At 35.7% G+C, this 15,723-nt stretch overlaps 1 protein-coding gene across 10 annotated transcripts in view; it reads left to right on the forward strand.

Annotated features, from left to right (window-relative positions):
* The window catches only part of REV1 (REV1 DNA directed polymerase), a 101,720-nt gene that overhangs the window by 59,332 nt on the left and 26,665 nt on the right, over window positions 1-15,723 (forward strand). For 5 of the 10 annotated variants that reach the window (XM_081831999.1, XM_081831998.1, XM_081832002.1 and 2 more), the window contains 5 exons: window positions 1,892-2,044; window positions 4,924-5,633; window positions 8,166-8,273; window positions 9,700-9,816; window positions 14,329-14,437. In XM_081831999.1, coding sequence (XP_081688125.1) covers window positions 1,892-2,044; window positions 4,924-5,633; window positions 8,166-8,273; window positions 9,700-9,816; window positions 14,329-14,437 — 1,197 coding nt within the window. The other 5 variants (XM_081832000.1, XM_081832004.1, XM_081832005.1 and 2 more) reach the window with 5 other exon arrangements.

Here is a 15,723-nt window from a genome sequence, read left to right on the forward strand (position 1 = left end):
AACTTGCCCAAGAATAGCAGGATTCAGAATCCAGATTTTTCTGACTCCTATTTAGGTCTGCTCTTTGCCATCTGAATTGGCCCATGTGGAAATGGATCAGCCTGAGCATATGTCTTAATATATAAAATAAATGCCCACTGTCTACATGTCCTAGCATGGAATCCTTTTGGGCAATCACAGTACTGTTTTGTTTCATACTCTAATCCCAGTCTTGTTCATCTCTTCTTAGTAGTGTTTTTATGAGATTTTATTATACTTAAAATTTTAAACATTATTTTAGTTATTTAATGAATGGTTACATGACAGGTTTTCTCTGTTTTCCTATTTTTCGTTTGAGAAGTTTAAAAAGCAGCTACCACTTCTAAGTGTGTGGGGTGATAACTTTGCTTTGATTAGAATTCCCTGATGTCTGTGTATGTGCCATTAAACCTGAGTTAATGTGGGCATGATTATAGGGCCACCACTTCTAAGAGGCAGGGGAGTCCTTTAATGGAGAAGCCTATGTGCATTAGTTTTAGGTAGGAGATTATCTTACGAAACCTTCTCCTGGCAAATCTTACCCTTTTATGTAGTATATTGTAAATTAGGGATTTTCAAATTTTTGTCATAACTGTTTTTTTCAGACAATTTAATGTTGACATTTGAAGGATAGAATGGGAAGGTGCTATGATTCACCCCACTGCCTCATCAAGCCTGACAATGCCATGGAGCACAGTTTAAAACCCCTGTCCTAAGTTATTAAAGGCTGATTTTGTTTTTGTTGTTCTTCGTTGTGTGTTGAGTCTTTTGTAGCAGGGGACCCTGCCACCTGTGGTTAGGTTTCCCAAGTGGGTCTGCTGCCAGTGAGAGCCGATGATTGTTGCAGTTCATGCCAGCTGGGGGTACTGGTTCCCAGCCAGATCTGCCCTTTCTTTTTAAGTTCCCAAGCTACAATGTGTTAGCACATTTGTTAGGTACTTAAAATACTATGAAGAGCTCATACTTCCTATAGGTTAAAACGTTGTTTCTAATTACATTTACTATTAATATTAGAGTGCTTATTCAACTCAAATAAAAGTTGATCGTGATTTCACCTTATGATTTTTTTTCATTTCTCTTGTGTTTTTGTATCTTTCTTCAATTTATTCTTCATAGAAAATGTGTAGGACTCTAGTTTCTGGTATAGATTTGGCTTTTTTTTTTTTAATTGGTATCATTTACATTTTTCTCTCACAGTACTACAGAGTTCTTCTAAAATTATTCTTAATTGGCTAACTAGCCAAGAGACACATTTCAGACTATCCCCCAATGACTTTTAGGTAACATTGTATCAGAAAATATATTTTCGATCTTCACGTGCTTACGAATGAATAATTTACTCTCAGTTATCTGTAATAAGAAGACATTCTGTACCCTGTAGGAGAAAGGGCAAGAAGTTTTATACATATTTTCGTACCTGTTTTATTTCCTTTCCTGAGATCATAGTGTGGAAACTGGGAATCCTGGAAATACTTCATATGTGAAATGAGATTTGAGAAAGTCTTGGTGATTCTATATGAATTGTTTGAGGGGGAATTGTAAATATTAAAGTCATGATGATTAAAATATTTAAACTCTGCATGCAGTTTTGTCATCCTACTCTATAGTTATTTTTTTCCCCCTCCTGTAAGGTTGTTGGGCACTAACTCCTTAAAGTCCAGATGTGTGTCTTTTCTTGGGTAGAATGTCTTATTCTTAAGTGTTTAAGGAAGATGATATTGCATTAGAGCCACTAAAACCAAGCGAGAGGAAATAAACTAGGAAAACTCGTGGCTCATTGTTGGTGAAAAACTCCCATCATTTCAGACGTTGAGTTTTCATGAAGCTTATTTTCCCCAAGTATTGAACTCTTAGTGTTACTTTTTTGTTTCAGCATCAAAGCTGGACGACTGCTGTCCTGCATTCCCTATCAGCTGTACAGCAAGCAGTCCAACATGCAGAAAGGTCTCAACTTTAATCCTGCGTGCAAAGCTGAGGAACCTGGGCCAGGTCCAAGCAGTGTAGCCAAACAGCTCAACAACGGGGTGTAAGTTGGTCTACGTTGCGGAATGCTGCAAAGCTGAGTTTTAGCAGTGGTTTCAGCCCCTGCTTTGCTGAAGATAGAAACAAACACAAAACCTGGCCATTCATCTGTATTAAACATGTTAAAATTTATGTGTGGGTGTCTTACCTAAAAATTGTTTTTATATTGAAAGTTTCATAAATGTAAATAAGAAAGCTTTTCCAGTCGTTTTAGATTCCCATTTAAACTAATGGATCTTAAATTACTAGAAGTAAAATTTCCCATGGATTTTCCTGAAAGTAATTATTTCCATATAAGTAATTTGCTGTGGAATGTTGCTTTCTCAAAAAAATGAGCTAACTGTGCCAAGGTATACTTTTGTTGTGTGCTATATACATAATGAAAATGTTAACATTTCTAGGTGGTTTTGCAAAATTCCAAATTCGTAGCAAGTTTACTTATGTTAATATTTTTATATCAGTAAAAATTTAGCTGGTGACTCTCAGTGTTACAGTTAGAGGTAACTCTAGACTTGAGTCCATGTGGCAGGTTTTAAAAAATATACTGATTAAGCTTTAATTGCAATAATCTTGGATAAAGTGGTTTCATGATTAATTGGTGTGTTGCCTTAACGTGTATATCAGGTGGTTCATTATCGTTAGCCTTCTCGTACTTATTAAATTGCTTGCTTTGGGAGTTGGATATATTTTTTTTTAAAGGCCAGGAGTCTAATTAACCTGGGGGGATCTGATGTCACTACCTTCTGTAGTTTTTGTTGTTGTCATTTGTTTTTTAGCTTGTGTTCACTTATAAGCATATTCACGTGTTTTTCACATTATCTGACACTTGTGATTTTTTTGGTATCATCAAGGTGCACAACAAATAATATCAGAAAATCTTTCTGAATGCACAACTTTATATCTTTTTCTTACCCACACTAATAAAAATAGAAAATGTATTTTTTTAAATTCTTTGTGCCAATTAGATTGTATTTTTTAATACATGTACACTTCTGCCTAATTAATATATATTACCAGTGCTGTATTTCCACTACAGCTACTTCATGAATATCCATTTATCTAGGCTGAAAAACTACAGTATAGAAAAAATGTATATTAGCAGTGTGTTTATTGCCAATATATGCAATTCTGTTGCATATGTTGCTAGTATACGTGGAAGGAATCTTTACTATTTGTGATACAGAGAACTAGACGTCAGGCTTTTCTGATTTACTTCACTTTCGTTGCTCTCTGTGATCTTTATGTTTTGGTATATTCAATACATTTTATAAATTCCTTTGAAATTCTGTTATGTGACTTCTTGTTCCCTTGCTTTCTCTTTATCTCAAGGGCCAGATGCGGAAGAAATTAGGTTTTCTTTCCTTCTTCTTTTAATCGTTTCCCGTTGGTCGTCTTTTTCCCTTTCACTGGCATGCATCTGTGAGGATTGGACCTAATCAGAGTTGGCTGTCATATTCCATGAGATGGTTTAGCCAGACAGGGCCAACCCAGAAATGGGTGGTAATGTCTTGCATCTGACTCATGTGTGACTTCTCTGTGTATTCAGACTGTTACTACTAATATATCATGTTGGTATTAGAATGAGGGACTTTTTAGATTAAACCTGGTAAAACTGTGGTAACCTCACCAATGCCTGGGTGCCATATATCAGGCAACCGTTTCTGGAGGCTGAACTGTAATTGGATTAATGGTGTGGGTGTTTCTAAGTGGAATGAATTACTCTTCTGTAATTCAGGTTTTTGTATTTGTTACTTAGATAATTTTTGTGAACGCAAATGAGTTTTGTCTTTATTATAGAGCATTACCAAGCAAACATCTAGAGGAGTCACAATGTGAATTTAGCGGAACATTTGTCATAGGTCTTGCGTTTATAAACTTGTCATCAGGAAACTTGGTCCATATTGCCTTGGACCACCCTGGCATCTGAATATGCTTTTCTTAGAAATGAAATGCCATTTCCTCTGTTAATAAGCAAGTGTCCTCATTTTTCTAGGTATATTTTTTTCCTGAATTACCCATACACATTAACCTGATTCTTACTTTTTATCTACTCATGCGACAATTGGCCCCATTAATGGATTAGTACATATAGTCTGTCAGTCTTCCTGAGTGAAACTAACTGGCCCTAGGATTGAAGCAGTATTGGATTTAATATGTTGAACAGTGCCTTACATAAAACTAAAACTAGGAATAATCATTCAGATAAAGTTTCTTACCAATTTTTATGGGAGCTTTTTATATTGAGTCCCATAATTTATTGACTCCCTAGTAAATGCCAGACACTGTGCTTCAAACTGGATATTTAGCGATTACAGGTCCCAATTATTTTTTAGTGGGAAAAGTGATTGAAAACAGTTTTTCTTTTTCTTTTCTTTTTCTTTTCTTTTTTTAAAGATTTATTTATTTGTTTATTTATTTGAGAGAGAGAGAGAGAAAGAAACAGCATGAGAGGGGATAGGGTCAGAGGGAGGAGAAGCAGGCTCCCCGCCGAACCGGGAGCCCGAGGTGGGACTCGATCCCAGGACTCCGGGATCATGACCTGAGCCGAAGGCAGTCGCTTAACCAACTGAGCCACCCAGGCGCCCTAGTTTTTATTTTTCTTCAATCTGAGATTCCATTGTATTTCTTCTTTGGGAGTATTTGAAGTTTGGAAAAAAAACAAACCCTAAAAGACTGTTTATATTCTAGAATTTTCCTAGTTACCTTGCTACTTTGGTTTAGCTAAGAATTATCTTTTGTTGGAAGAGGAAGAATATAAAATTTATGGCTTAATTTTTCAGAGAAATATTGGAGTGCATATCTCTAAGACCATGTTTACATTAAAAATTGTTTTAGCCTGAAAGTCACACATTAATTGAAATTAAATCTTCTTTCCTCCTATAGAAATCACATAATTAAGAAGATTGAGACAGAAAATGAAGTCAAAGTCAATGGAATGAACAGTTGGAATGAAGAAGATGCAGATAATGATTTTAGTTTTACGGAGCTGGAGCAGATCTTTCCAGGAAGGAAACAAAACGGAATTCCGCATCACAGAGACAGCACTGCCATTTTTAATGGACACACTCCTAGCTCTAATGGTGCCTTAAAGACGCAGGATTGCTTGGTGCCCATGGGCCACAGTGTTGCCAGCAGGCTTTCTCCAGACTTCGCCCAGGAGGAGGAGCAGGCCGAGAAGAGCAGCACTGACTTCAGAGACTGCGTTGTGCAGCAGTCGCAACAAAGCACTAGAAACACAGATGCCGTGCGGAATCCACACAGAACTAATTCCTTCTCCTTATCATCTTTGCACAGTAACACTAAAATAAATGGTGCTCACCACTCCGCTGTTCAGGGGCCTTCAAGCACAAAAAGCACTTCTTCAGTACCTACTCTTAGCAAGGCAGCACCTTCAGTGCCATCTAAACCCTCAGATTGCAATTTTATTTCAGACTTCTATTCCCGCTCAAGACTTCATCACATATCAATGTGGAAGTGTGAATTGACTGAGTTTGTCAATACCCTACAAAGACAAAGTAGTGGTATCTTCCCAGGAAGGGAAAAGTTAAAAAAAATGAAAACAGGCAGGTCTGCACTTGTTGTAACTGACACAGGTAGATACATACTAAAATTGTTTTCTTAAGAAACAATCATGCTTGACCATTTTGTTCTTAAGCTGTCATTGGTATTCTGATCAATACTAAGCTCTCATAATATAAAAGTCTTTAGGAATATCAGGATATATAAGTTACAGTGAGCCTAGCAGATTATAGAAAGCTTTCTTATTTATTATTTTTTATAAATTTAGATTTAAATGTGGCTAACTAAATATTTTTAGGTAACTTAAACAGTAACAAGGTTGAGATTCTGAGCATTCATTCATTCCTCATGTAGACCTTGTCAGTTGTTGAAGTTTTGAACTGTGTAAAATATTACATGTATTATATTCAGTGCATAAACTCCTGTAAGAATAAATTGGGTTTGGCAAGAGTAACTGTTAATTCCAGAAGCTGGCATCTTAATGATTTTTAAATTATTAAATAACTGACATAATATCTATTGTAATGTTAGTGGTAAACTTGTAGTGAGAGTAAGTGTTTTCACATAAAAGTAGATGGGTTAATTGTATTTTGTTTTTTAATACTTTTCTTGTCTTCAAAAGCAAACAAAACCAACAATTACAGGCTATATTTCTGTGCAGTCATTATCGATTAGTATATGCTCTGAGGTTTGAGGTGCTTTTTACAGAATATATGGTTTGGTTTTGTTTTTTGGAGAGAGATCTCAGATTATCTAATACTACCCTTGAACTGAATAGCTGTGGAAACTGAGGTACAGAGGGAAGCTCATGGTTCTGTCCTAGAAAGTGATAGATCTTCTCCATGTGGGGTTTTTTCTGTTTTGTTGTGTTTGATGTATTCCTAAATGCTTTCTGTTACTTATGAAATATTTCAGAATAATGTTATAGGTATTAGATTATCCATACATCATCCCCTGACCTTATATGGTAAAGGTCATTTAATTTTGAAAGCTTCAAAGAACTATTACAAATTAGTTTCATGAGTGGGAGTAAAATGATAAATTTTTGTATTGTATGAAAGCATTCAGTAGGTATATGGTATATATGCATTCTGTACTACTTGAATGTTTAAAGCAGTTATTTTGGGTTGTTTACATTATGTTTATATAATACTTCTATACAGCAGAATTATGGTTGTTAAGATTTATTTTATAAATCATTTCTGGAGATAATATAGAGGCTAGCAAGGAAGTGCATGGCTTTGGAGTTCGATAATATAGCCTGAATGTGAATCCTGGCCCTGCTGCTCTTATCCTGCAGGACCATGGGCCAGTTAGTTCACTTCTGTGGGTCTCAGTTTCCTCTTCACCGTGGAGCGATAGGTAGTCCATGATGCTCACCTCATGGGCTTCTGAGCTTAGGGAAGATAACCAGAACTAAGGCTCGGTGCCTCGCACGTAGTGAGAACTTGGTAAATGCTTTCACAGTCACAATTTGGTAAATGGAGTCGTCTGAACCTTTGGGGAGTAAAAATGAAAGTTTTGGGAAACCTATCATGAAGACCTACCTTCAGTACTAGTATTTTTTATCAGCAGAAACTCCTTTATGAGATTAGAGCTTTTTATAAGCTCAGGGTTCCTATTTCCAGGACTTGTATATCTTGGACCAGGACCAGGGAGAAGGGCTAAGGATGAAACTGGTAAAGAGGAAAGCTCTTCTTGTGGTTGGATTGGTTAAAATAGCCCTGATAAATCTAATCAGGGTGATTAGAAGGCAGAGTCGTTAGGAGAGGACACTCAGCTTTATCTTCTTAAAGTGGCACATATGCTTCAGAGCTGATTTTTAATAGTGTTTAATGGTCTAAGGAGGAAAGTTCAAATACATTTGTATGTATACAGATTTATATGTAGATTTTTGTTTTATAGACTTTAAATATATCTAGGGCAACAGTGTGATGGCGTGAGGGCTCAAATCAGACCGCCTGGGGTTGATTACCAGCTCAGCCTCTTCTTACTGGCTGCATAAAATAATTATTAACATAATATTAATCTGTAAAATGGGCATAATAACATTACTTACCTCAGCATTGTTGTGAAAATTTAAATACACGTTAACCTCTTACAGCAGTGCATGACAGCTACCAAACACTCAATAACAGTAGCAATTTTTACTGTTTGTTTTTTTAATCAAGGAATGTTTGTAGACTGCATGAAATACTGATCATTTAAAGTTACTTAGCTCCATGTAACTAAATATATGAAAACACCTTTATATGTTTTGGTAAAATCTTCAGCACATAGAAGTAACTTTAAGATAAGCGTTTAGACATACTTTGGATTATTAGAATTATTAGAATATAGACTAGGAAAACATGGTATCTTCATAATTTCAAATTATGCTTGGAAACTAAATGTGTATCTCTGGATTACTTTTGGAGCAAAAGAAACTGAAATTTGACGTCTCTTGAGGTGGTAGAAATGGTCTGTAATAGATTCTGGTTTTTTTTTTTTGAGACTTCATTCTACTTATAGGCACTTGAAAATACAGTTTCTAAAATTAAATAGACCTGATTTTTTTAAATATTAACAATTAGTTTGGGGTTTGAATGTTTTCTTTTTCCTTCTAGGAAATATGTCAGTATTGAGTTCACCCAGGCATCAGAGCTGTATAATGCATGTTGATATGGATTGCTTCTTTGTATCAGTGGGTATACGAAATAGACCAGATCTCAAAGGTCTGTATTCTTGTTTATATTTTAAGAAAATTGATAATATTGTTATATGTTCTAAAGGATCTAAAAATCTTCTTTGAGAAATATTTATTCGAATTTTCCTTAGCAAAATAAATTCCTGCTTCCAAATTTTCTGGACTCCATTATCAAGAAAGATAAAGGGAAATTAGAAAAGCTTTTTTCTCTCTAAAGAGGTCAGGTCTTTAGGGAAGAATACTCTTCACCTGAAGGATATTTCATCTAAGACTAATATAGACTGGTATTGGGCATTTTCTACGTTTTTATATATTTACTATTACTTTGTTATTAAATGGAAATTTTGTGGTAGCATATGTCTGCAACTTGGGTCACCGAGCTTTCTCTCTCTTGAATAAATAACTTGATTAACTGTCCAGATGCTAGTGCACATTCCAATCTTTTGGTTAGAGAATAATTTTGCATTATTGAATATTGCTAAGATATGCTGTCATCTTTGTTTTAATGGACTTTCATGTATTTGTGAACTAAGCAGTACAAAGTAAAAACATTTATTCTGGGTTTTTCAGTAGTTCTGTCTGTGCTTGAAACTACTAGCATTTTCTTCTGAGAGTCTGTTCTTCCTTTAAGGAGAGCACAGAAGTTGCTGTGTTAATACCAGGGCTTTATTTTTGTCACGGGTAGCTACTGCTTCAGCTTTGAAAGAAGTTTAGAATGTTAAAGAATTGGGCTTAGCCTGATGAGTCACTCTGATGCATAATTTTTTTTTATTCTCACAACAAATGCATTCAGTAACCTATATATGAATTATCCATGCGCTTGCTTTAGAAGTTAACAGTTTTCTTGTAATTTAATGCATGCACAAGGAAATGAAAGCTTTTATACTAAAGATTTTATACATGAAAGATTTTATAACTAAACCAAAAACTGCGGGACTGTATTCTCATATTTGATTATATAGTAGGTCAGATTGTGGTCCCTCTGCATATATATTTGTTTTTCTTGCTGTAAAATTGAAAGATTAGTTTAGATGTTACCTTACTTTTCTGATACAAGAAATATAAAACATCTAGATATAGTTGGTTTTTCTTTCCCTCTCCCACCCCTCTAATTCGAATCTAGCATCAGAGTTGACTTGTTTTCTACTGCAAGAAACCAAACAAAAACAATGGGAAGCAAAGTGAAAGCATTGCTTCTAAGTTGAATAAATGTATCAAAGTTGTCATAAGTAGTTTACTTTCGGAGGGGTGTTGAGAAACTTAGATGATCTTTGCATGGTAATTGATAACTTTTAAAGATGTTAGCTCCTTTATGGATTAACGCCTCAAGAAAGCTAAAGAAAAAAAAATGCTGTATTTTTTAAATCTTGTGAAATATTTTCCTTTATATGTTGTCAGTGTTGTTAACATTCCTGTACTTAGATTTAAAAATAATTTTTTTCTTTTCCTCACAGGAAAACCAGTGGCTGTTACAAGTAACAGAGGCACAGGAAGGGCACCTTTACGTCCCGGCGCTAACCCCCAGTTGGAGTGGCAGTATTACCAGAATAAAATCCTGAAAGGCAAAGCAGGTACAAATGAGCTCTCTTTGAAGTCACGGTGCTCCTGTTGAAGACGTCTGGATTTTGCTGCTGGTGTTCTTGTTACAGAAATGAAAGAGTTGAAATAATGAGCTTTTTCATTCAAGGGTTTTAAAGGTGTCAGTGACATTTTAAAGCAAAATCTGTATGCAGTACAAATGACTGGTTCATAGCCCTGCTTTGTTGAACTGTATGATATTTTCCTGGGACAGAGAGTGAAGAATGTTTTATAAGGTGTGATTAGTTTGCTTTGTATACAGTTAGATTGGGGATGAAAATAAAATCCTGGACATCACTTTGTGGAAGCCTCTAGACCGGAGAGTTAATTACTAGTTGTTTGGTCACTGATCACAGTAAAGACACTAAAGTTCATGTTGCTAAAGATTTGTATGAGGCAGTGGAATAAGAAAAACAGTAGGACTTCATTTACTGGTATAAGAAGATAGAACCAGAAATCATTCCCCATGTCTTTGCTGAACCTGCTTCAACATTTTCTTGCCTCGCCGGCTTTTGAATTTTTGCTATTAATAAATAAAAATCATAACTTAGACTGTTCACAGTACTATTAAGATTTTTATATCTGTTTTTCCCTCTGAGTAAATTCCCTGAGAAATACTTGCTTACAAATTAAATTCTTTGTCACTGATCAGTTTTCCTCATAGATGTCTGCAAAGCCAAAAAAAATATTTAAATTAGTTTTCCAGAAAAATATTAATCAGAAAGTAGTCAGAAATTAGGTATACAGTGGAATGGAAGGCAAAGCAGTTAAATTTCATCCTGATTATTTCTGGTTCCTGGTTTTCAGTTATGAAAACTTGGCATTATTTTAGAAATCTCATTGAAGTTAAGGCTAAAGGAAAGCCACTGGACATTTCTGAGGACCTTTTTTGGGATTACAGTCTTTTTTTGGCTGTGATTGTGTACAGGTATGAGTACAAAACAGTAATGATAGATATATCTTTTTGCTTCATGTGTATCTGTATTTTCCAGATTTCCTAAAGCTTTTCTTGGTTTTTAAATCTTTTAAGAGATTTTTGAGATTCTAGCATTTTGTGTGTCATGGGTAGGTCTTGGGGTAGCCAGTAGTATTGAGCTCGTTAACACTTAGTTGTATTGTGGTATGTGACAATATGGGTAGTTTCTGAAGTATTGGTTGTATGGTTTTGTGGTAGGTTGGTTTTTCTTTTTGTATTTTCTGTGTGGCATTAAAAATATGAAATCTTAAGTTTTAGAGAACAAATAAGTAGCTTAAGGAAATGCATAATACTTGTTATCTATTGGGCACTCAGTTAAAAAACTCACTGAATGAATGTTGAAAGAAGGAAAAATACCTTGGACATAGCATTCGGTAACATCGGTCAGTTACCCAGCGCTTGGCTCCTCCGGTGGGTAGAATCTTGCGTTTGCCACGCACGTCTGTAGTTTGGCAGTCTCCGTCCAGAAGTTTGGCCTTCGCAAGTGCACATCCTTTAGGAGTAGCAGAGAACGAGTCCTCTTACGTCTTTCCTTCCTTCACAAGTGATCTGACCATACACAGTTTATTAACAGAATACAGTCATTGGTTACTTAATTATCTTCATCAGTTTAGCCACTGGATTTTCATAACATTGTAATGACCTTTTATAATTCACATCCCCTCCACCTCTAAATGTAGGTGGTAAGTTAGAAGGTAAATATTAGGAGAAATATTGAAAATTCACTTGCCATTGAAAACTGTCAAAAATAGATGTTTCTGTCACTAGAAAAGGTGAATATGATACTTTGCATTTTATATTCTTTCTTTAACTTTATATCATTCACTTTTATTTCCTAAGCCTTTGACCCATTAGGAGCTTACCTAAAATATTTATAACATAAAATGAACAGATTGTCCTTTATTATAAAGTTTGGTTGCAGCTAACCTTGTACTTAGAACTTGTTTTTTCAATGCCTTTGTTCTTCTTTCCTTGTTATTCCCTGATCTTTCTTTCTCTGGGTCCTTATCACATGACACCAAATTTTAAAATATCGAAGATCAATTTAGGAATTAGAACCTTTGGCTTCTGCACGCTAGCTTTAAAAAAAAATCAGTTCTGATGTTTCGGCTTGTATGTCTAGGCAAAATATTAGAACAGATAGCATCTTCAGCCCTTTATAGGTAGAAACTTTAGCTTCTTATTCGTCATATTCAAGAACTCTTTGTCTAAACGGACCAGTGTAACCCGGGGCTCTCCATCCACGACTTCCTTTGGAAGCTGCTTCCTGAGCCATACTCAGCAGTGACGCTTCTCATTGATGGTCTCATTATTTGGAATCCATTTGTACTCAAGATTTTGTGGTTGGGGGCCTTTACCTCTTCCTGGATTCCAGGATGCAGATGTTTTCTTATCCCTTCGATAGCTTCAGTGTTCGTTCTAAAGAACAACAGTTTTTAAAATCGTGTTAGTTATAGATTTATTCTCAGCGATTTCTTTTTCACAGACTTGGGTCCTGGCTTCTGATTTCTCCAACCGTTCCTCCACATTCTTCATGTGCCCGTCTAGTTTGTCAAGTTTTGATGAGCAGTTCTCTACTTTGCCCTCCAGTGAGGACAGTGTGTCCCTGAATTTCCCTGAGTCTCCCTTGAAGCAACTCACTGCGCTCGTGGAGGGATCCACGCACTCTGCCGCCCTGTGGAAAAGGTCAGCCGGCCCAGTGAAGAGAAACATGAGGTGGTGCCTTTCAGGCAGGGCATTGGGAGCCCAGGGTCCACAGACACCTGTTCTCACCTCAAGCATGGTTTTTCTGTAATTTTCAAGACAAGTATCGTAGATTATTTGACTAGACCTTCACATAGAAGTCCCCTAGCTCCCCAGCTTTTAAGGCATAAGGTCATGGTTATACCTGTGCAAGGCAGCTGGTTGTGGCTCTTCAAGCTTCAACTCTCTTTGTTGTTTGGTTAGTAGCACCCTCTCTTGAACTGTGATACTGACAATCCTGAAATTCTTGCAGATTTTCAGCTTAGAATAATGGACTCTGAAAGCAGATATTTAGCCTTCTGAGATGCTTCAGAAAACCAGGGAAGTCTGCTTTGCCTTCTGTTTTTAATTTGTCATGGTATAGCATATGTTTATCATAATAGATCAGAAATCATGGCTCAAATTATATACTCTGCTGTTTTAATTTTTTGAGGCAAGTGGGATTTGAGCCCATTAAGATACCAGTCTTTACAGTTTGATTTGCATTTATGGTTTGTGTATATGGGTGCCGGAATCCAAAAATGCTTGTATGGGTTGCGTAGTTGAGTAAAAGATGTTGACAATTTCTGGAGTCAAACCAGGAAGAGTTGTTTTAGCCCACAAAGCTAGACACTTTGCCATGTGTTTCTGGTGCTGCTTTAACTTGGCTGATTTCTCATGGAACATTATATTTGTGAAATAAGCAGAACAGAAATACTCGGTTTGCTAGTTACATATGGTTATAATGTACTCAAAATAGGTTTGTCTAGAATTAATTGAAATGGTGTATCTTGGCTTGTTTTACTAACTAATGGCATTTTTGTTCATTGTATTAGAACTGTGGCTGAGATTGTGTTTTAAGAATATATGTTTTAAAATTATATTCTTGGAACGTAGTAATGTCCCAAGACCAAGAACTGAAGTTGTGTTTTAATCTTTCTCAATTCCTAGTGAAGCTAAAGGTGGTAAAGGAAGTAAAGTGGCATATAGTCAGTGCTCTTGAGGTATGTGCTTTTATAATCTAGTGTGAAGCTGTAAATTTGGCTTGGATGTTAAGAAATACTAGTGAGTAGTACTGTTCAGGCTAGCGTTTTCTGTAAAGCAGTTGGTATTCTGATCACACTTGAATGTTTTTAATTCAACATGCGTTGTTAAACCATTAAAGTAGAATTTACTGGAAGGGGTCAGTGTTGTGAAGCTCTTTTGCCTGATGTGTGTTCAAAAGAAAAATCTTAAATTTAGGATGAAACCTCTTTATGGTATGAGATCTACTGAATTGTTTGATTGAATGACTTGTAGGAAATTGGTGTTTTGTTGAGCATGGTGTTAAGTAGGTTTCAGTTTTGCAGGTAGTTTATTTAGGAAACAGCAAAGAATATTCAGAGAAATGTATATTTTCCATTAACTGTTTCCCATTACAGGGAGCTGTATAATCCTTTCAAGAATATAGGAGGGGATTGATCGTCTTGATAACTTTTCGTCCTTTTTCATCTCAAGAGACTGTTTAAGGGATAGTTTATATTTATCTTTTGATATATTTTGTAAAAAAAAATAAAAACACAAGCCTTTACTAAAACAGAACACTTTGAATTTATCATGTTTTGACTGACCGCTGGTGAAGTATATAATGGAAGCAAACCATTTTAGAGCTATAGGTTTTTTTATTAAGAAGACCAGTACCAATGGATATAACTATATTTGGAATTTATTAAACATTTGTATATGAAAGGAATGGAAAATATATTTCTTGAATGAAAGTTAAAATAAGTTTTTAATGTATAATCATTAAATTTTATTATTTTTAAAGCAGAGATACCAGATTCATCATTGTGGGAGAACCAAGATTCTGCACAAGCAAATGGGATTGATTCTGTTTTGTCAAAGGCTGAAATTGCCTCTTGTAGTTACGAAGCCAGGTATGTGGAAATTAAGTGTGTTGTAATCCTTATAAATAGTTAATTTACTTAGTCATTTTTACAGACGCTTTTGAAGTGGATTCAGATGTGCCAGTCAGGCCTGTGTTACACACATGTTATGGGAAGAAATATTTCAGGGCTTCATCCCTTCAGTTCTTTTTTCCTTTCACAAATACTAGAGAACTTTAAATAAATACCTTAGTTTCCTGATGAAATCAGTAGGTCCGACAGTGGAAACCAAAAGAAACTGGACGTCATTTTTTTTTTTTTTTTAAGATTTTATTAGAGAGAACACGCGCGTGCACACACACAAGCAGCGGGGAGGGGCAGAGACAGAGGGAGAAGCAGACTCCCCGCTGAGCAGGGAGCCCGATTTGGGGCTTGATTCCAGAACTTCAGGATCATGACCTGAGCCGAAGGCAGATGCTTAATTGACTGAGTCACCCAGGCGCCCCATGGACATTGTCATTTTTAAACCATTGTCTTTTGAAGCATGGAATTAAAGAATTAGATTTTTTTTTTTTTTAATTTTTTAAAGATTGTGTTTATTCATTTGAGAGAGTGCGTGTGAGGAGAGAGGCAGGGCGGGAGGGAGGGAAAGGGAAAGAATCCCAAGAAGACTCCATGCTGAGTGTGGAGCCCAACATGGGGCTCGATCCCACGACCCTGAGATCATGACGTGAGCCGAAACCAAGAGTCGGACGCTCGCTGAGTGAGCAACCCAGGCGCCCCAAAGAATTAGATATTTTTTAATGGGAGAGGGCCTTAATGTTCTTCTGATCTAATCATTCTTTTTTATAGCTAAGAAAAATCCCTTGTAATTTAAAACTCCTAACACTTAGTATTTTCTTCAAAATAATGTTAAAACTTGATCGCTTATTAAATTACAAGTAAATAATTCCATATTGGTATACCCAATAATCTCCATACTTAAAATTGTAGAGTGTTGTCAATTCATTAGTACCAACTTTGTCTTTAGATCTTTATCTTACTGTAAGCTTAACTTTCAGTACAAGAGGAAACAGACATATGTATGTGTTCCTCATAATTTAAAAAAAAATCATTTAAAAATAATCAATTGTAATAGTTGTAAAACTAGAGGGAGTAGTAATGAATTGATTAAGAGAACAATCTTTATTGTTTTCTTTCCTGATAACTGAACAGATGTTTTTACCTTTATAACACAGCAAGCATTTACACATTGTTGGCAAGTGTTAAAGTATTTAATAGTAGAGTCCTCTACCAGTTATATTTTCAGTCTTTTTATTTATGGCTTTGTCATTCAT

This window comes from Leptonychotes weddellii, chromosome 10, assembly GCF_054177405.1.
Source record: "Leptonychotes weddellii isolate Sample4059 chromosome 10, ASM5417740v2, whole genome shotgun sequence".
NCBI classification, from domain to species: Eukaryota; Metazoa; Chordata; class Mammalia; order Carnivora; family Phocidae; genus Leptonychotes; species Leptonychotes weddellii.